Source organism: Anas platyrhynchos, chromosome 14 (genome assembly GCF_047663525.1).
Source record: "Anas platyrhynchos isolate ZD024472 breed Pekin duck chromosome 14, IASCAAS_PekinDuck_T2T, whole genome shotgun sequence".
NCBI classification, from domain to species: domain Eukaryota; kingdom Metazoa; phylum Chordata; class Aves; order Anseriformes; family Anatidae; genus Anas; species Anas platyrhynchos.
The window spans coordinates 15,264,115-15,286,134 of NC_092600.1; the positions used below are offsets into that span (position 1 = coordinate 15,264,115).

At 34.0% G+C, this 22,020-nt stretch overlaps 2 protein-coding genes across 3 annotated transcripts in view; one reads left to right on the plus strand and one right to left on the minus strand.

Annotated features, from left to right (window-relative positions):
* Positions 1–19,871, plus strand: part of INSYN2B (inhibitory synaptic factor family member 2B) — a 38,106-nt gene extending 18,235 nt beyond the window's left edge. Inside the window, exons 2-5 of one of the 2 annotated variants that reach the window (XM_005024958.6) lie at positions 8,182–10,342; positions 12,949–13,023; positions 16,505–16,661; positions 19,074–19,871. In XM_005024958.6, coding sequence (XP_005025015.5) covers positions 8,952–10,342; positions 12,949–13,023; positions 16,505–16,661; positions 19,074–19,112 — 1,662 coding nt within the window. In that variant the 5' untranslated portion in view covers positions 8,182–8,951 and the 3' untranslated portion in view covers positions 19,113–19,871. Of the gene's footprint in view, positions 1–8,181; positions 10,343–12,948; positions 13,024–16,504 lie in introns of both variants that reach the window. The other variant, XM_013104521.5, reaches the window with a different exon arrangement.
* DOCK2 (dedicator of cytokinesis 2) overlaps positions 1–22,020 on the minus strand; it is a 188,867-nt gene that overhangs the window by 91,258 nt on the left and 75,589 nt on the right. The window lies entirely within an intron of this gene.

Here is a 22,020-nt window from a genome sequence, read left to right on the forward strand (position 1 = left end):
TCTGTGGCTGCATCTGCAGACAGGACCCTCAATCATCCAGTGGCAGCTCACCACTGCTTCCTCTTTGACTGGGTGCCAGGCATAAAACCAGGGTACACAGATGAAAAGGGAAGACTGAGATTGTGTCAAAACATTGGACAGTAATGTAGAGGATATTTGGCAGCATATATATAAATAGTGAAATAAAAGATAAACTAAAGGAGAATTAGCTAAAGGGCTCTCAAAATAATCTGTACTTAGAGCAGCCTTATTAACAGGGCAACCTGCACAACTCAATTTTAACAGCTAATTCTGAGAAGCAAAACAAAGCACATCATAAAAACAGTTGTACTTAAGCAACGTCATTGTGAGTAAAATAAAAGAAATGAGACATCTATGGCTTTTTCAAGATAGTCCTTTGCAGACCCTAATAAAAATTTGGGAGCCAAAGTTCAGTTTGCCTATCACAAGATACAGATGATACTTTTTATATTGTTTTGATGACAGAGACTTGTTGTAAAATAATCTTTCTGGGTTTTAGTACAAAAGGAGCTGTGAAACAGAGGAGCAACCCAAAACATTGAAAGTATAAATTATAAAAGCAAAATATTGTTAAATCAAACATACTTCGGCTAAAGGAGAGCAGATGCAAAATGCTTGAAAGCTATGACTACTTCAAAGAGAGAAACCCAAAAAGTCAGTATTATGCAAAACAGAAAAACAGTAAAGAATGATGCGATAGACCTATCTGACAGTCAAGTATTCTAGGAAATTTATTCATGAAAGAATAAATCTCCCTATGGAATTAATGGAAAAAAATCATATTAATACCCTCTTTATTCTATGCAATTCCCTTCTGTCAATACACAACAGTAATTAAGTTGCTTCAGATCTGCCTAACTTCTTAAAATGTGTTATATCATGGAGTAAAATACCTTAGATGACCTAACAGTGTCTGTAGGCTACCTTCTGATTGTGCAAACAAATTGTCCTCTTACAGAATGAAATCAGGCAGTTTGTTTAAATATCATAAAGCTAGAAAATCCTTGAAGCACCTGAAAGCACCACTGAAGTCTGTCAGAAAATTAGACAAAATAATGAAAAGACGAAACCAAAGATGCCCCTATCTAGAAAGTATTGCTCAGCAATGTAGTATTGCTAAGAATTTCACTGCAGAATGCAAACAAACTAAAGCAGCTGAAATTTGTGACACTATTAGACTTAGCTATGGCCATTAAATTTAATAACCATTAAATATAATTGACTGCCAATTATATCTCTGTCCTAAGGTCCTAATTGGTGTAACAGTTAACTGCAAAGTGTGTTATGTTTTCATCTCTATTTTGACAAAAAACAATTAAAAAAAAAAATAATCTCAGATATGACAGAAACTGTCTAATAGTAAATTCCCAGCAAATTCTGGAGTAAAGCTTTCCAACAGAGTTGTTGTACCAGAACTGAACAGCACCCTATGTAGTGGCTCAGTGGCTACGAGCTTATATCTGAAGAGATATATTTCAGCTTGATTACTGGACCAAGATCGATGAAAAGTCATTTAGGAAAGCAAACAAACAAAAAACCACCTAGTTTAAATAACTAAAATATATTTAATTCATTAGTAGCAAGAAATCCCAATCAGTTTGCATCCCCTTTTACTACACTGTGTGCAAATTAGGGTACTGCTCTTTGCTTAAAAAGATCAAAAGCCATTATTTGACTATAATCATCATGTAAGCTGTATGATGCAATTGGTTGTATAGGAAACTTAAAACTATTTTTTCCCTGCTTACTTTTCCCCAAGTAAAAGCACTGCATATTTAATGAGAATCAGCACTGTCACATAGTTGCAGCTGCAGCTTTACGTCAGTATCCTAATATGACAGGGTCAATTAAATATTAACAAGCCCCTTAAACAAAGTGTTACATAGAAAAGATTGCCTCTGTGACTTCATACACTTTCAAAAAGTTTTAGTATTCATGTGGGTACATTTTGCACAAAATGCAGTACTATAGACTGTTGATGTGCTAGGTCTGTTGTGGTCTGAGTTCTGCATGGAACAACTGGATGGAAACATCTCCTTTTTAAACCTTAAATGGGTCTAAGCAGAAACATGACATTGAGGCGCTTACCTGAGCCAACAGGTCCCTTCACCACACCATGTGCAAGTCACAGCTCCAGCTGTATATACACAAGAACTTTCTGACATTTAGCAAATAAGCAAATCTCTAAGTGCTCTGTAAAAACACTATCTCCTCAAAGCCTATACAATGCCTCTTCTAACAGATGATGAGATTCAGACAGGCAGAGAGGATGAAAATGAACACATCAAGCCTAAGCCAAACCACATTTCCCGTATTTCCAGAATGCATGTGGTGCAAGGAGGGATACTCCAAACACAGAAAAAATATCAAAAGCATTAGTATTTCTGAGTGCTTGTCCCAGGGACTGAGATAAATGAAATCACACTTCTTTAAGGCTACAAAATCTTGTATCATTCATAATTGGGAAAAATTATGCTTAAATATCTGATGATGGTGTCTATTTTCAAATTAATTGCCTTTTTTTTTTTTCTCCAGTATGATTTCCAGAGAATGATATGAGGCCTACATAATGTCTTTCTATTATTCTATTCCAGACTCTCAAAATCCCCTAGTAACCTCATGCTACTATAAAAGAGGCTGCTATAAACATGAAGGCTACCTTAAATTAAAGGTGAAGCTATCAAAAATAATTCTGCAGGCTGCTGGACTGTGATGAATTTGTTTCTGGCCTTACTGAATACAAAAATGCTGTTAAAAACAAACAGGACTAAAAACTCCATTGGGGTTTCTTATGTTATAAAAAATTTAATTGTTCATTAAAAATCATTCTAGAATGGCTTAACAACAATGGTTGCTTTAGATGTTACCTTTGAGAGAACACTGAACAAAGAAAAAATTGAAAAACAGTAAGAATTTTGAAAGGTAAATAACCAATAAATTACATTACACTTTTAGATTTTAAAAATTACTTCCTTTTGGATAGAGTATTTTTCATCCAGCCTTAAGTTTTGCATTTCAAAAAGAAAAACATGTAGCAAGCTGTCTTGTATTTTTTCCCAACATATATCTTTTAAAACTTACTGTGCACTGAAAAGAAGAGAGAAAGAGCATCTAAACATGACTCAGCTTTGAGGAAGGAGTGGAAAACAAAGTCAGCTTCACACCACTGTTTACGATTATGCTTGGGCATAAGGGGAAACCAATGCAGTTCAGCTTAGGATATATTATGACAAAAGGGCAATAAAAGGGGAGAGATTTTTAGAATCATCCAACCCCCAAAATTTTAAATTCATCTCTAGCTCCTCATACTATCTGCTGCTATGTGTTTCAACTTAATCTGCAGAGATTTCAGAAGTACTATCTGGCTCATCCTCAACATCTCTCACATCTCTCATGATTTTGGAGAAAAAGACAAACACAAATATATATATATATATAGAGAGAGAGAGAGAGAGAGAGAGAGAGAGACTAAATTAAACCACTTGGCCAATACCTATTGTTGAAGTTCACAACACAACAAAATGGAAAGTGAGCATGATGCCAACTGACATCCAAATCAATGTACAAAAATTGTGAATTCATATATGTCACTGAAAAAAATTCTACTTCAGACACTGATTTTTCTTTTTGGAAAAAAAAAAAAAAAAAAAAAAAGACCACAAACCAACAAACCATCTTTCTTCCAAGATATGGAACTGTGATAAAGTCAGCACTAGATTATTTTTTTGAAATTTCTTGTGATGGAATACAGCATTAGCATATTTAGAGTTAGGGCCAAGTTTTGCTATGACTAGTAAAATTAGTCATCAGAATTCTCTCTAATCTCTGAGCTCTTCACTATTTTCAGAAATCTCAAAGATGTAAGAAAGTTGCATTTGAAAAAATCCTCCATCTTGTCGAGTTGTGAATCCAGGTATTAACTAGCAAGTTCGGATCTGGCCAAAACACAAGTACAACAACATTCTGATGCTTAGAAGTACAAGGTAAACGACACTGATCATGTTCTTGCTGAAAGCCCTCACAAAATGCTATTAGCCTAGCATTTTGGTTATTTTTTTAAGTGCTTGGCCAGAATTATTTTCCAAGAAACAATAGCTTTAGCATGTGCACACAGGAAAAGCAGAATACTACAAATACAACACGCTGTCACTACAAAGAAAAAACATTTTTTATAAAGCAGACTAGTAAAATGGAAAATCAAGATGTCAAACTACAACTAAATGAATCTGAAAACCAGATCAAATATTCAACTTTTTCATCAAACTGCAGCTGCACTTCAGTCAGAAGAAGGGCAGAACCACGACAAATACACCTACACTCCTACAAAATCACTACTGCCCTTCACTACATGCTTTTTCAATTTATGCAGTTTCCTACAATCTCCACTCATCCTTAAAAACTGCATCCCTCTATACATAGCTTCAGTCATTAACCTAAAATACAAACCAAAATAATGTTTGACTCTTTCAAAGGGAGAGAGGAAAGGAAAGATTGAAGAAAAATTATAAGAAAAATATACTATTTCTTCTGGTCATTCTCTGCCTGGCTGACTAACTAAGCTGTCTGTGCACTTCTAAATACTCAGAAACGATTCTGAGATTAGAAAAGTAGTTTAACAATCTCTGTTCAGAAGTACCTGCACAAAGCAGACTTCAAAAATCAAAATTTGCTTTAATGGTATAAAATAACCATAAAGAGTAATTAATGGAATTAATGATATCTATAGTCAGATTCACATACTCGAGTCATGAAGAGCATGAAATATGCACCATATTAGTAGCAGTGTTTAATCATAAGCATTAACCATCAAACAGTTAGTAGGTCACTTGCTTCAGTAACCACTGAATGAAGAGACTGGAACAAATCCACTGTGCTAATTAAGCAAAATAACCATGGCAAAAGGCTTTTCCTGAAGATTGATGAGCAGCTGCCCACAGAAGGAAAGGGAAGGAAGAGGCTGGATGCAAGGTCATGGAACCTTGGCAGAAATTCAAGTCCAGTAAATTTCTCCTACCAAAACTGTTACTAGTATTACAACAGATAAATTTAAGACTGGCATTTTCTGGCATTTTTATATATATATATATTCATTTTTAGGAGTGACATAATTAATAAGTTAGAGGAATTTCTATAAAATAGATCATTAGAATTCTTCGTACTGCAGTCAATGCAAAATAATGAGCAAAACAAAACCCATAAATATTTGTACTAGAAAAGTACAAGAGAATATATGCTGGGTTTGGGACAATGTTATTTAAACATTTTAACTGGAAATGTTACATTGACTTAGAAGACAAAGACACCTGTAATTTACTGAATTTCATGAATTTGGGTTTTAAACACAAATATTTTAGCATTGCTATCTATCTATATATATATATATTTCAACTTTTTAATATGAACAACGGCATTGAAACTCTCATTATAACAATCCATACTAACCCCAGATCAGTGGATAATAAAGGTAACAGAAACGGTACAGAATTAAATGTGCAGTTTGCAGATTAAGAAGTCAATAATCTATCTCACTTGCCTTCTATAGCCAAAGTAGAGAGCTCTTATAAAAACCTTACAGGCTTTCTACTTGTATTTAGAGCAGGGTTAGCTCCTATCTGAATTTAATTGGGTAACTATAACTTTAAAGTAGTCCGTCTGCCTGGAGCATAGCAGCTGTGATGGGAAGTGGGGAATATTACTGCATTATTTGGATAAATTCTCAAATAAAACTGTAAAAAGCCTCCAGTAATTACTGGACAATATGAAAATTCATAACTTGGCACTGGAACTTAATTTGTAAAAACTATTTGACTTGTTTATTGTGTGCACTTGTTTAGAGTGAACAAGCATTACAGTGATTTAAGCTACTTGATAATTAATGTACATATTTGTTTCCTGTTACTTTATGGAACATTTTTCTCTGCATTGAAATTACATGATATTCTCATTTTTTTCTAAAGCTTAATAATAGAATAGCGTATTATTACTTTGCTAAAATTACTTTGCCAGAAAGTTACATAAGACTATATAAGCTTGCTATACCCTGTAATAAAGTATCTTTCCCACTACACTCATTACATCAATTCCTCTAAGTTAAATATAGTAAAGTTTGTGCAATGCTTAAAAAAAAAAAAAAAAAAGAAAAGTATACTAAGGTAATACAAGCAGTCATGGTAATTAAATCAGCAGTTGAACAGTGCCTTAAACTAAGACCATGCTAGGAAATTAGCCCCAATCTTAAGAATCTTTGTAATTCTGTAATCATAAAAGCAAATCCTATCAGATTATTAAAAATCCTAAGTATATTTCCCATACTTTGCACAAATTTCTCTTCTTAACCCTATTCTATTCTATTCCATCAGACAGTTTTAGATTTAGCAGTCTAGCACTATTTGTTGAATATTCTGAATGCGGGCCCAAACTATTGTAATGTAGGTAGGAGAAATCACATTTGAAGCTAAATCTATAACACAGATTATTTGGGTGACGAACAGCAACTACATCTGGAATGAAAAAGTCTTGACTAAAACACATGCAATTTAAATGTACATAACTTGAACAAAACTACATACGGTATATACTCACCTCTGTTCTAACTCAGAAAGTCATCATGAGTCTAAATGTGTAACAAGAATTGCCAACAAAATTCTATACAAGTAACAAATTTTAAGATGAAAATCTTAAAATGAAAATCTTAAAATAAAAATCTTGAAGTAACAAGATGACTTTTGGCCTATGTGATTCCTAGTTATATGTGAAGCAGTCTTCTTTTTTTCCTACTCTCTTGCCTTTATATTTTCTTACTTCAACCCTAATACATTGTAAGTGAATTAGTGATGCACTGTGATGCCTTTCCCATGCCATGTTGTGCCACATATTAGTCAGCTGCTCAAGGGTTCATATTCCAAGAAGTAAACAATACTGTGTAACCCTTGAGTCACTGAAACATGCCACTGTTCAGCCTGCTACAGGGTGACTGCCTAGTTTAAAGGAATCTTCTATGTTACACTTAAGTGCAAACTTATGAAAAAAACATCATCAACGCAGGAGATGTGGTCATAATCTGCATTTGCAGTGACAATTCACTACCACTTCAAGTTTCACTAATAATACCATTTATGTAACAAATACATAGAATTTGAAAGTAGTCAGTGCTCATTACACCTTAACCTATGAATGCTGTATCTTTGTGGCAAACGAAGCTTCGTAATTGAAATGGCAGCTGTGACAATTGGGTCAAAGCTTTATTTTTGGGACACAAAAACAATTAGTGGTTGTATTACAATTGAGAAAGGCTAAAACATTTGCAAGTAAAATTTTGATAACAGTCAGTTCATAATAAAATGTTCAATTTGACTTCTGTGCTTCCTAATTCTATTTTGTACGCAATACAGCACCATTATGAATATATAATTGATCTTATTTTTTCTCAGAGCCATAAGTAAGTCTAAGTGGTCACTCAAAATATTTAACATTTGCTTTTTTATGAGCTCTGGAGAAGTGACAAACCACAGTTTTAGAGTCCTGTTTCTTGCATGCAAATTGAGTAAAATGTTTTATATGCCTGTGCAGCCGATTTCAGTCCTGATCACCACAAATTGGATACTGTGAGGAAAAGATTTCATGTCCCAACAGGAAGTTCCATTTGCATTAATCTCATTTTAAAACATCAGAGTAACTTATTTTCTCTTAAGCAAGAATCATGCTCAAATATGAACACAAGAAATGAGCAACTAAAAAAAAAAAATTTAAATGCTGAGTTTAAAACTTGTCACCAAATTAAGTACTCAAATTTTTATTTTGCACTTCTTGTATACTTCATACATAACAAGACTTACTAGCCATTTGTTAAATCTGAAACAAGACTTAAATCTTAAAATCTAGATTTGGCCCCAGATTCAAACCTACATATGAGTACTGTTCACAACAAAATAAAATTATTACTCTGAATGTTTTCTTTCCATTTTTAGTTGTTTTGTGACATTTCATGTGAGAAAAACTTCAGGTGCTCCAAAAATTATAGGAAAAAAACAATCATTTTTTATACCAGGATCTCACTGCCAAAGTTATAAAACCACTGGAAATTAAGTGTTGTTAGAGGTAGTAGAAGAAAATTACATTTGGTAGTTTGTTCATCTACAACTGTTGTCTTCTTACTTTCAGGCAACATTTCGTATTAATGTGCATTTGCTGGTTATTCACACTGGACCACTCTTCAGATGTCAAAGTACTTACAGAACTTGACCAAATGACACAGTCCCTTGGATACAGTTGGCCTCATACATACATGAATGGAAGTATCAACCACACAAAATAATGTCTCTCAGTGAACCCTGCTGGATATTAGTTTTGCCTGGTCAGAAGTGGTTACATTTTGCTTAACCATACGGAAAGATGAGTTGCATCTGCAACATTAAAAAATTTTCTGAAGAAAAATTCTTTCTAAAGAAAGCAATTCTGTTTGGTATTAATGGATGTAATTCCATCAGTAAAACTATGCATCAGAAATGAAAGTGCCCCAAAAAGTTATAAAGCCTGTTGTTTAGACAATATGCATGTAAGACATATGTAACTGACATAAAAAAGCTGCATCACTGATGGAGAGCTGACTGTCAAGTAAGAGCCATCAGGAAAGCCATAGACTCAAGCTGACCTTTACATTAGTTACTTATAAGCATAACTGTCTGCTTTGCTTCACAACACAAGGATTTCTGGATTCTCCAGATACAAAAAAATCTTTCCTTAAACTTGATATTTAATATCTTTTTCTACTGTTTGGATTGATCAGCAATTAAACTTGAAAGAGCATCCCTAAAGAGAACATGTCAGCTAAATGGATATACAATAACAACAAGAAGAACGAAAGGCTTAGTTTCGTCATTTGTAAGGTATTCATTTCCATCTAAGGAATACAACCATAAAACAGAGCTCAAATGACAAATGAAATGGGTCGCAAAGAAACACATTATTTGCAGACTTTAAACTGTGATTTGGTGGCCCAGCAAAACATGAAAATGCGTCCAGTGCTGCTGAAGAGAAACAGTCTGGATTCAGTCGATTTTATGAGACAGCCACACCACCGCAGAAGCAAATCTCAGCAAGTTCGTTTCAAAGATGATGGTATGAACACGAAGACAGCAGGTGTCACTGAACTGGGTACTAATCCAGCCCAAGATATTGCATTAGTGACCAGAAATAAAGAAGTAGCTAGGCACCACAATTTTTTGCTACAGTCTCCATCTTTTCCCAAGGCTCAGAAAGGGCTTCAAAATATTGCCATACAAACATCTCCTAGCCTCAGGAAACACTTCCCTGTTTTTAGAAGAAAAAAATTGGCAGTAAGCAAATCATTAACAGAAATGCCAACCGAGGCTGAAAATTGCATCCAAGCAAATGGCAATCTTTCTGAGCAAGACATTATGTCTTCAGACCTCTGTTATTTAAGAATAACTAATCATTTGGAAGATGGATTTAGGAACAATAAGGTAAATGGTCAGTTAAGTCAAAGACCATCAGAAGCACAAAGAAACGGACCTATCCATACAGATGATTTCGCTGTAACAGAAAAGACAACTGTTTCTACACAGGTGCCTGAATACATTCATGTGAATTTTCCACAAAACAGCAATACTTCCACGGATGCACCAGATACAACCGTGAATTTAAGTAATTCACTACATTCTTCTACTATCATAAATAGCAATGAGAACAATGAAAAAAGCATGCTGTCATCTGATTGTGAAAAAATAAACCCTTGCCTAAACCATTCCGCTAATTACAGTGAATGTAATCCTCATTCTGACTCTTTTGAAGGAGATAAAAGTGACTCTGAGCTGCTTGTAGTCAGCACAGATGCAAGCAGTCAGGAAACTACGCCATTATCACTTCCATCAAATCACAGCATATCTCCTTGTTCCCTCAGAGACCATCAACAAGCAGGAGAGCACAAAACAGGTTCCAGCTGTGTGACACTAACAAATGATGATCACACAGTAATGTCATTGACCAGCAGTAATGCATCAAAATCTATTTCTTCATGCAATACTGAAATTGAGAAAAATTCTACCCCGTCTGATGTTTCCCAGTGTAACAGCTGTTTAGAAGGATTTCACATAAAGTCTTATCTGCCAAGGAATGAAAGAGACCCACAAACCAACAAAGAGATTAGTGAAATAAATCAAATTCATCTGGCACATGGTGAACTATGTGCCCTACAAGGCAGGCTACAGTCTGTAGAGGAATCCTTGCTGTCGAACCAGGAGAAGATTAAAGTCCTTCTGAATGTAATTCAAGACCTTGAAAAATCCAGAGCCCTCAGTGAAGGGTACGGTGCATTTTAATATCGGTAATATATCAAAAATCTGAAGTAGATATTATCATTCTTTTAACCTTTTTTACTGAAACATCTTTCCCTAAAATATTCAAAGATGAGTTTACAAAGATGATCTCATTCAGTTTTTCCGATATTTAGGCCTCTACAGAAAAGCAAGTCTCTTTACAGCTTGGCTTTAATTAACACTGCCTTTAGTAAACTCAGTGTGAGAGACAGTTTATTAACTCTCTTTGTTATTTAGATTTATGGTGTCAGATACAATGCTACCTACACATGAAAGCCGGCAGCTTCCATCTAGCTAAACTCTCTACCTTGTGGAACAAAACCCAACAGTCTAATATACTAATGCAATACAACAAAACTACAGCAAGCCAGCTTTCTCTATCAAGGTCAGATATGCATTTAGTGCCAAGAGTCTTATTGCTGAAATAGTTTATATCAGCAAAAACATGTTCTGTTCCATAAATTAGTCCTATCTTCAAGAGCAAGCAAACATACTAGTGGCCAAAGCACAACATCTGCAGCCTGTTTTTGTTCGGGACTTGTTGGTTACACTTTATGATAGCACACACAAAATAGCTGCTTAAGGGGAATGCCTTTACAAGAAGAAAAGGAACAATGCCAGGTTACTTTCAAGATATTCAATGTGTAAGGAAAGTTTTGCAGGAGGTGGAGATTAGTGCTTAAAAGGGGTTAAAACTATGAATATACAGCATGAAGATTCTGAGCAAGAAATCTTTTAGGAATCTTAGATTTTAGAAAGACCACTTTCTGTACTGTCATTAAGAATGCACAATCTGTATTTATTTTTAGTAAACAGTGCCATGTCTATTAGCCAAAGCTGCAATGATTACATGTGTAACTTACTTATGCATTATAAATAATAATCATACTACCCATGTAATTCATGTCAGAAGACTGAAGAACTGAACTTTCATATGACAAAGTAGAATTTTAGATATTTTTATGCTCAAAAAAGAGTTTACAATGTCCTAATAATGCTTTACAAAGCATTACCAGCAGTTCCAACTTGCAATAAATATAGCTTTAAAATGAATCCTATATGTCTTTTATGATAATGTAGTACTTTCATCAAGTACTTTTAATCTTTGGGGAAAACAGCAAATAAATCTTTCAAAGAATCAAGAAAATCAAAGAATTATTTTTTTTTCCCTTTAAAAACAAAACAAGACAAAACACTTTGAGGTCTAGGTTATCACACATTTACTTTCATACACAGCACAACTGGCTGAGTGTACTGTGTCTGGCTGGGAAGGTGTTTACTTTCCTCCCAGCAGCCCCTATACTGCACAAACCACAACACTCAGGCACCCAGATTTAATCATCTATGCATAATTGGTTTGTGCATAAAATAAAAACCTTCATTTTAGCATCAAATCATGTGTATCAATACTATTTACTGACTACAGCTAAGGAATACATGTGGTAATCTTCACTCCATTTTCTTGCACCAAGTTTGTAATAGCTTAGACACAGCTGACAGAATCCACAAACAAACTGATAACAGGGGGAAAAAAAAAAAAAAAAAAAAAAAAGTTTACTTTAGAAGAACCACAAAGGGGGAAAAAATATTCAAGTAGGTTCAAGTGCAAGCAGTCTAGTTTAAGCAGTCTAAACTACTTTTTATACTACTGCCACACAAATAGAGATCTTCAGGGATCACAGAATCACAGAATCATCTAAGTTGGAAGAGACCTCCAAGATCAGCTAGTCCAACCTCTGCCCTAACATTACCAAGTCCTCCTATTCCTTCCCCTATGTATACATGATATATCATGTATGACAGAGTGGACAAGCTTCAATTAAGTTTGTGTGTCTAACCATTAAAAAGAATAGCCTGCTGTAAAGCACACATTCAGCATTCTGGTTTTTTCTATTACCACATGGCTGAAAACAAAATTTTTGCCAAGTGTCCTGAAGTTTCTCAGAGATTGCATGATCAAGATCCATCCATTTTGCTAGAATCATCTAGCAAATACAGCAGCAAAACTCAACAAAGCAAGTGTTTCTGGAGGTAGCACCTATGTGCAAAGTCTCCCCTTTAATTCCAGGAAGAACCAGAAAATTATCTTGGTACCACGTCATTTGTTTTAATTCAAATAAAATGTATTTAATATAAACATTATTGCATTATTGAGATGTAAGGAGACTTCAGATTGTTTCTAATACAAATCTCCCCGCGTTACAACTTATTCACCTCTAGTCACTGTTAAGTCCCTTACTTGTTTTCTTAACACTCTTCATTTGTTAACTGTTAATGTTAAAAATCTGAACTGTTTATACTAAAGTGAGAAGACATGAAAAGGGGAAAGAATGGAAAGCATATGGGTAGAAATCAAATTAATTCACTAAAAGCATAGATATTCAAATACTTCAAAGTGAGTTTATAAGCAGCAACAGTATGATTAAGTGTGGGGGGTGGGTTTTGTAAAGGAACCTTGAATTACAGAATTTGGCACTGAAATTTTTAATAAGAATAATAGAAATGATTAACATAACTTTCTTCATGAGAGAATCATAGAACTATGTTAATATATTTACAAGTACGCATTACATGAAACTACTGTCTATTACAGGCGCAACTTTTTTCACACTGGTCAAGACCTCAACAACTGCAGCACCTGTCAGAACACCGCATGTATCATTTACAGGTACCGCACTTCTCTGCACAATTTCCTGTTGTCTGATTATCTCTCACAAATTTACAATACTGTGTTCTGTTCACAGATATAAAAGGTCTGTTACTATTAATAGAATTTTTAACCAAAGACCAAGGGGAATATGTGAAGGGTTGCTGTTTTAACCATTTTTTCCCCCTCAAATACAGAATAATTAGGATTGGTGTTATCTGAAGTACTATACATCTGAGGCCTCAAATAGGAATTTCCACCAAAGTTTCACAGTGTTACTATTACCACCATGCTTTGAAAACATTTGAAGCAGCTCCTGATGATGAAATGCCCTGTATTACATTTTTCAAGCTGAGATTTCTGTAATAAATTTGGATTTTGGAAAAGATTAACACTGAGTTCTACAAATGCCAGTAAGCTACAGCTACAGTTCATGTTTATGTGCAAAATACACTAACCACCCAATAACCACCCCCACACTTCTCACTTCAGCAGATCAGCAGATGCTTATTTGTTTCTTTCTTCCTCCCTCACAATAAAAACAAAACCAAAAAACTTTGCTATACACATCACATTTTTCTATGCTGTATTGTTTTAACATTTATTAAAGGAACAAAAAAAAAAAAGAGAGAGAGAGAGAAAAATAAAACCTTAGTGGAAAATGAACTTGACAGAAACAAGTGTTGGAGTCATTAATTATGACCCAGCATAATTAATGAATGAACTTGACTTGAAAGATCTCCTAGAAAATTTTGATCCCTTCAAAGATATTAATATGTTCCTGAGATTTTACATATATACATCTTTACATTTACAAAAATAATGATAAAAAAAAAGGGTAGGAGACTCTCTTTTACAGAGAAAAGTTTCTCTTCATTTCAAAGAGCATGGCAGACCATTAGCTTTGCCAGCTTGTAAGTACTATGCCTTTAAAATATTCTTTTAAAAATGGAAATAAGACATAGACTATATCCATATGAATGTGGTTTTCACACCACATTTTCTACTTATGCCAAATATATTAAACAGATTTATGTACTTGTTCTGTAAAGTCAGGGTTGGACAAAGCATTGGAAATTATCACCCAACATATAACTCAATTGAGAACTGATGTCCTAAGCCTCTAGTAATGAATTGAATATTTATCCTTCTGAAAGCACTTGACATCACAAATTAAATCGCACATCTCCTCTGAGATAAAAATTGCTAGTCTTCTCCACAGTACATTGGTTACTGCAGGAAGCTACATGAATTACGCAAAACCATGGACTCAGTCTCTACAAAAAGGAAAATCTGGAACCATAAAGATTTCCTTTACATAGTCACCGCCTCTGAACAACCACTGAACAATCTCTGACCCTTTACCACAGGATATCTTCTCTCTTTGGAAGAAGAAACTAAGATGCTTACCCTCCCTTTCAGTTTACCTGGTTTTAATACAGGAGAGATTGTGATTGTATTTGAAATAAAGGACAGAAGAAACAGATAAACATTGATGTGCCTTTTGGTTTACTAGGTAGTTCTCGATGTTAAGGTTGCCTAGAGGTTTACAGTGCAATAGTTAGCAGAATACATACAAGAATACAGTTCCTGCTCTGAACAATTACTAGTGTTAAGAGACAAAACAGAAGACAGCAAGGAAACTTAATTGTTTCCACTCTTACAGAGATATCCCACAAGAGGCCGTTATAAAAGGACTTCTGATTAACTAGTATTTGAAGTTCATTACAGATCCATTGGAAAACATTCTGAAGGAAGCAACTGTGCTCATCAGTTTTTGTTCTAGACAGACCCATGTAATTCCTGTTTCATGTAGCCAAAAAGATCGGTGCATGTATTTTTTCTATCCATGTAGCATCACTATTGTCATTAAGTATGGAACTGTTTCACCTTCCTCCCTTTTCCTGCTTTTCAAGAACCTAAGTCAGTACTGAGTCAAACACAGCAGAGTGATGTGTTAGTGTCACTGAATCATCTTTATCATTTATCCTTTATCACCTAATCAGCAGGGTTATGTGAAGTGACTTGGGAATTGCATTCTAGACTCTATGACACGTATTTGTATTATAATAAACAAATAAATATAGCAAATTAAAACAAGCAGTTATATCAGAATACAAGGACCAAGTATTAAATTGAGACCGAATTGATCTCTTGCCTCTAGAGACTTACCCCTCCAACATTAAATTTGAAACTTTGAAGAAGGGAAGAGAAAAGGAACATGAACAGATGCACTCCTTAAGTATAAAAGGAGTGTTCCTGATTTACGACTGAGGAGTACTAACTTGCAGTTTTAGCCCTAAGAGGATAAAATTGAAGACATGTCAAATTTGTTGTTTACATCACTTTCTTCTACACCTTATATTTATTATGTATTACTCCTTGTCCAAGAGATCCTTAGCCAATTCTGCTAAATTAGAATAATGATATTGCTTTGTTTGACAACTGAGTTACTTTATTTCATTAAAAACAAACAAACAAACAAACAAAAAACATTAATTGTAAGAGAAACAAGCTTCTAGTTAAATTTAACTTACAATTCAGCACTGTTTATACATTTAGATGCACATACACACACTTACAATTAATAGTGTGTTTTAAAAATATGCATGTTAAAAAATTTTAGACATTTCTCCTACTCAGTACCCAAAGCAGGATCAGAGCCTACATGTGACATCCCAGCATTCCTCAGATAGTAATTTTTTCCTCAAAAAAATGCTTGTTTTATGGAAAAAAAAAAAAGCAAACAGTTTCTTCCTGCTCTCCATTCCTCCCGCAAAAGGCTCCACTTCAGATAGTGCCAATATAAATCCCATTTACCTGACAAGAAAAGGTATTTGAAATAAGGGATAGACATGCAGCATCGCTTCTTCTCATTTCTTCGTTTTTGCTTAACTGTACTGGTTGCATCAGACTCATAATTTTCCACACTGATTCTTTTGAATCCTACCTTTATTTCTGTGCACAGAGTTACTCTTATCATCTTAGCTCTTATTTGACATCAATAAATTATGACATTCCATACAGAAAATGAGAGTTGCCTTCTACTATCTACTTCCCTGTTAACTCATACCACCTATCTCAAAGGCATGTCTTTTCTTTTTTGGTCCCAAGTGGAGAAAAACTTCTCATGTTCAGCAAGTTAATTATATGAGAGTTTTGAATGCATGCCAAATATATGAGTGAGATCACAGAATCAAAATCTAACCACTGAATAAAATGCATTGAAAGGTCATCCAAGTACATTTCACTTCTCCCTTGATTTTTGGCCCATTTTTTTTTTCACAATGCTAGAGTTCTTATATAATGTAAAGAAAGCGAATTCCCTCAGAAAAGGTAAATAAATCAATTTATTTTCAAGGCTGCAACCCCTACTGCCTTTTAACCAGGCTCTGATATTGAATAATGCCAAGTTATTCTAACAAAGTAAGCACCTTTTCCACACATTTTTTAAAGAGTGAATTTCTCAGTCACTAGCTTAAATCTCTTCATTTTCTTATAGCGTAGAATATGACTTCAGACAACAAGAAGGAAGATTTCATCAGATTTTGCAAAGACTGGAACATGAAGAGCAAAATCCAGCTTCAGCTTCACCTCAAAAACTATCATCTGATCATCCAGTTCCCGAGAAAAAGGAGTTAAGAAGAAAAACAAAAAAGGTGAAGAAAAAATGTTTCTGGTGGATTTGACTTCCTTACAGATCTTATATGGAAAAACTACTTTTATTTATTTATTTATTTATTTATTTTTACATTTCGAAAAGCACTAGAACAGAAAGAAGTTTGACAGCACACATCTGAAAACATAGCTTTATGAATTCACAACACTACAGAACGTTTGTTTGATAAATAAGAACTGAATTTACTTAAACCATCTCGCTGAATAAAGACGAATGAAGAGACTATTTTTTGAAAAGGAATTGTAAGATTTTCTTTTTTTTCCCCCAATGACACTTTCATATGCTATAACAAAGACTTTTTCTTTTTTTAAATAAGGTTTAAATTTCAACTTTAAAAAGACAATGTTAGTCAAACCTACAGTCTTCATTTCCTATTTATAAGCAACATGAACTAAAGTGAAAGAACTTTATGGATCTTTAAACAAACTGCATAATCAAGAGCAAGTCCAGGGGAATTTACATTGTTCAAAAAAAAAAAAAAAATCTTCTCCCCAAAGGGGATAATTGTAGTCATTTCACATCCTCACTGACATGTATTTATTGTTGTCATCTATGATTTAACAACAACGAAGAAATTCAGGTTGAAATGTTATTCTGTCCTTTTATCGGTTCATTTTAAAGAGCAATCATTTAGAAGTTTGTCATTTAATAGACTTCTCTGGAAAGAATCTTAAAAATATACATAAAAAAAAAAAAAAAAGGAATACCTTACTAATTCTAGTCTTAATTCCCTTCTCAAAGGAGGTCTAATTAGATGCATTTAAATTTCAGGTATCGTCAAAAGACAGAGAATTCAAAACATCCAAGGGCGACCTTTTCCAAAATTTGACCACCTCCACAATGAAAAAGTTTTCCCTAACATCTGATCAGAATTTGAAATGACTTGTAATTGTTATGTCTTGCCCTGTCCCAATACACCTTTACTTCGGCAAGAATTAGACAGACTATAAGACCTTTCTCCTAAGCTTTCACTTCCTGAAGACTGAACAAACCCAATTTTTATAGCCTGTCTCCATGTGCCATACACTGCAGCACTGCAGCCCACAGTCTGGGCACCCTGGTGGTCTCCCTCTGGACCATGCTCCAGTATGTTCATGCTGTACAGCAACACTGACCCGGTGCCACTACACATTTAAGATCTATACCACTATATCAAAATATCTTTTTTTTTTTTTTTTTTTTCCCTCATTAAGAAGAGTAAATGTGTTCATACTGGCCTACAAAATACAAAATCAGTTATAAAAATTAATATTTAACAAAATAATCTGTACTGCATAAATTTTCTTAAAAGTTACTCCAGTTGATTAGTTCAAATGGTGCCATGATATTAAATACATTAACCCTTAGATCCTCATTTTTTAAACAAAATGTATTATTTGTGCAATATTAGTTTCACATATCTACACTTTTTGCATACTTCTGTGTTCCACCAGTTCTTAGGGTTAGCTATACATCTGAAGACACCTTAAAAATAATTTTGTACTGATGTCAGAAAAGACCAGAAATGACAAAAACTGGTCACCATTTACAAGTCAGTAGGCTATGTTGCTGGTCTTAATTTCCCAAGGTTATAAAGGGTGACAGCTTTAAAAAACATGATACGTACAGTCAGTATGGAAATGACAGGTAGAAAATTATCATTACTTCAAAGGCTTTTAAGAAGAAAAGCTGTACATGAAATTTTACTAGCAACAAGTATGCCTTTAGTGAGCCAGGATAGCTCTTCAATAACAATTTGTGAATATAATAGAGATTAGAATTAAATTACATAAGAGCATGTCCTTACATCACACTCAAATACACATACTGCTTATGCTGGCATTCCAACAGCATTCCTATTTTGCATTAGTGTAATTGATATACTGAAGGATCTATTAGTGCGCAAAGGTTTCTTGTGTATTAAAATATCATTTTAAGATGAATATCCTTCTGGGGCAAAGGCATAATAATAAGTAATACCAGCAGGAGTAATACTAACAAAATCAGTACTGTTTTTTTTCTGTAGTGAGCTAATTTTCAATAACATGTTATTGTATGAAACATCTTATTGTCTTTCTCCTTGTCAAATAATAAGCACCAAACAAAGCTCATTTTAAGCTGCCTGATTTTGTTTTGTCTTGCAGAAATATGAGGCCTTTAATAAAGGCATCAAGAAGTCCAAATTAGTGAATTTAAACAAACCATGGTACTTTGGTTTGCTACATAACAAAAATCAATTCTTGTAGTCAGTAAAACTATAGAAGTATGAAAATATCCTATTTACTTTGAGAAAGTCTATCCAAAAAAAAGTTCTAGTAAGGCTCTAAGTCTTTCTTATGATCTGAACAAACATCAATACTTCTAAAAAACTGAAATATACTTATTTAAACGGTTACTACTTTTTGTATTTTAGTGTCTGATCTTGGAATTCAGAACTGTACACAATTGTTAATCCTTAATGAAAAGGACGTGAACAGGACTCCTCCATTATCTGGCTTGCAGAAGCTCTGACTACCAGGAACAAAAAAATACAACTTAACCAAAAATGAAGTAAAAGTATGCCAGAAGTTACTCATACAACAGAATAAGTATCAAATTTTCACAATAAAACCAAACATACCAAATAAATTTTTATAGCCAGTCTTCTCCACAGTATGTTACAAAAACAGGCTTTCTATTTAAAATTTTGAAGACATTGGAGCAAAAGGCTATTTGTTGCATCAAAAAGTAACAGTATAAGACATCAGCCACAGTATGTATCAGCCACTGTAAGAAGGTAAGATTGCTTCGTTGGTTTATGTTTTGTTTAAATTTAACATAGATATGTTTGTCCTAGCCCCACAAAATATGTAAAAAATTACATATTCATAAGACATAACTGTAGCATCTAAACTATGTGAAAATGTAATGTCAATTTTTATTTAAAATATTTCAATAATGAATTATTAATTGATATACATAATAAAGTTAGATACACACTACACAACTGTATGATGTAAGGATTAGAAAACCAATTTAAATGGACAGATAATTAGCAAATAATGGTACCAGCTAAAATATTTTTTCTGAATTAGAAAATTATATTGCAATGCCTGAAACTCCTTAGCTCCCTAAGAATTAAATGTTAAAAAACACATATGAATGCTCTTAAAAACAGAACAACAACAACCAAAAAAAACCACCACAGCTACTTGATAGCTCTTACACAAAATTCTGTAGGCTTCTCTGAAAAACATATATTTGACAACTACAGTGTGCTATTTATAAAATATTGTACAGCACATAGGCTGACTCCATTAAAAAGGAATTTCAAATAAAGTAATTTCAGAATATGCTAACTTTCTTTAAAAGTACAGAATGTATGAAAAGAGTAATGATTGCTGTCATGTATCAACAGGTCATACAAGGTTCACTTTAGCTCTTCTGAAAAAGTCACAATACTTAGCAATTATGCTATCTTAGATACAGATTATCTTCATAAACAAATGTATATAAAATATAAATTGTATACATTTTTAAGTTATTTAGATTTTATTTTTCAATAAAATTAGATTTTTCTTAAGTTTCAGAAGTTGATTAACAACAAACAGTATTTAGATTACAATGGAAGTGAATAATTAATTGTTCTTTAGAAAGGAAGAATAACTGTGAAATGACTGAATGGTTCTTTCATGAGATCATTCTGCAGTTTTTATGGTAGAGAAAGTTTCTCGATCTAAAAACTGAATAAAAAAAGTTTTTAGCTAGTCTATCTGAACACGTTGAATTTTCCAACCATGTCAACTCCTCAGAATGGTTCCTCTAGTCATTATTTCCCCAAATAGTATAGTTTTCGCAAGAGTGTCCTATCTAGAGTAGCCCTGGTTAACAGCTACAGGCTTTTCACTTTTTCCTTTTTTTTGAAGAGATACTGATTTTCCCTCAAAATATTAGTTGTCCTTTATGTCCAGAAAGATAACTTCTAATCTTGCCTATCGCTGAAAAATAATAATTAAGAATCTCCACCTGGTGTCTTTACAGCAAAGTCATGATTTGTAGAATATTTTATACTGATACTGTCAAACAACTTTTCTACACAGAAAAGTCGTTCTACACAGAAAAGTTGTTTGACAGTATCAGTATAGTAAAGTAGTTTTCTACATCCTCTTGACCATGTTAAACTGACAACGTGCACAAAAGTCCAGTTTGGGAGTACCTAAGGAGACCTTTAAAAAGTGTACTGTGCATTTACAGTATTTTTGGTTACATAAACAAAATACAGAAGGTACAGAAAACAACTAATTCCCTGTTCTACATACTACTATACATTTTACTTGTATAATTACTGAAGTAGAACTTGACTGAAACACTATGTCTTTTAACAGCCTAAACCCTTGTAGAGACTCAGATCATGAAGAACTAATCTCACAACAATAATCTTGTCCTTCCTTATTACAAGTTTAGAAGCACTTCAAGAACAAACACTCGAGAGTTTTGTTTATTTGTTTGTTTTACTAGTGGAAATAACCAAGACACTGTTAAGGCCTTTAGTTGCCAAAACATCACAATGAAACCTTCAGCGGCATTTAAGTCTTCTCTGCCATAGCTACAGATAGCCAAATTACTTTGCCATTCCCACCAACTTCTCCTGAAGAGATCTTGTCCTTCTTAGCCTGACCCTTTCCAGTAATTACACCAACGAAGCTTGCAGCATGTTGTTACCAGCTGAGCACAAGGCAGAGTCTTCCCCTAGGTTCAAATGGCATTGTAGCAAGCAAAGATCAAGGCAAACTCTAAGCCAAAACCCCTTAACTCCCTGTCTGCTAACAACCTAGAAGATTATGAAAACCTTATCCCTGCCAGAAGACAGAACACTCAGGCAAATTGAATCCAGTACTCTAATCAGCTTCAGAGCATTTAAACTCCCAAAGAATCTGAGGTCTTGTAAACTGTAACCGTTATTCTCAATATTAGCAAGATGGTATTGGCATTGTTTTTCACACAATAAGCGCTATTTTCAAATTGTGGAAAATTACACAGCAGAAAATTAAAACACTTGCAATATTCAGAAACACAGCAACAGATCAAAGAATCTGGAGCAGCCTTCTGTTCCCTAAGAGCTGTAGTCCAATTTGAAACATCACTCTGATCCATAAAACATCAGGTGCAAATTAATACTAAAACCAAGAGACTGACTGCAGCTATTCCACATCCCACCTTTATTTGCAGAGCTCATCATACTTTTAGCAACTTGAGCTCACCGAAGCATTCTGCAGAAAGCCTCACTTCCTAACTGTTTCACTTAAGTTTTGCCATTTCATGAGCTTTTAAAGCTAATGTGTAAAATTAAGAGACTGAACTAGAAGTACTACACAGAATAT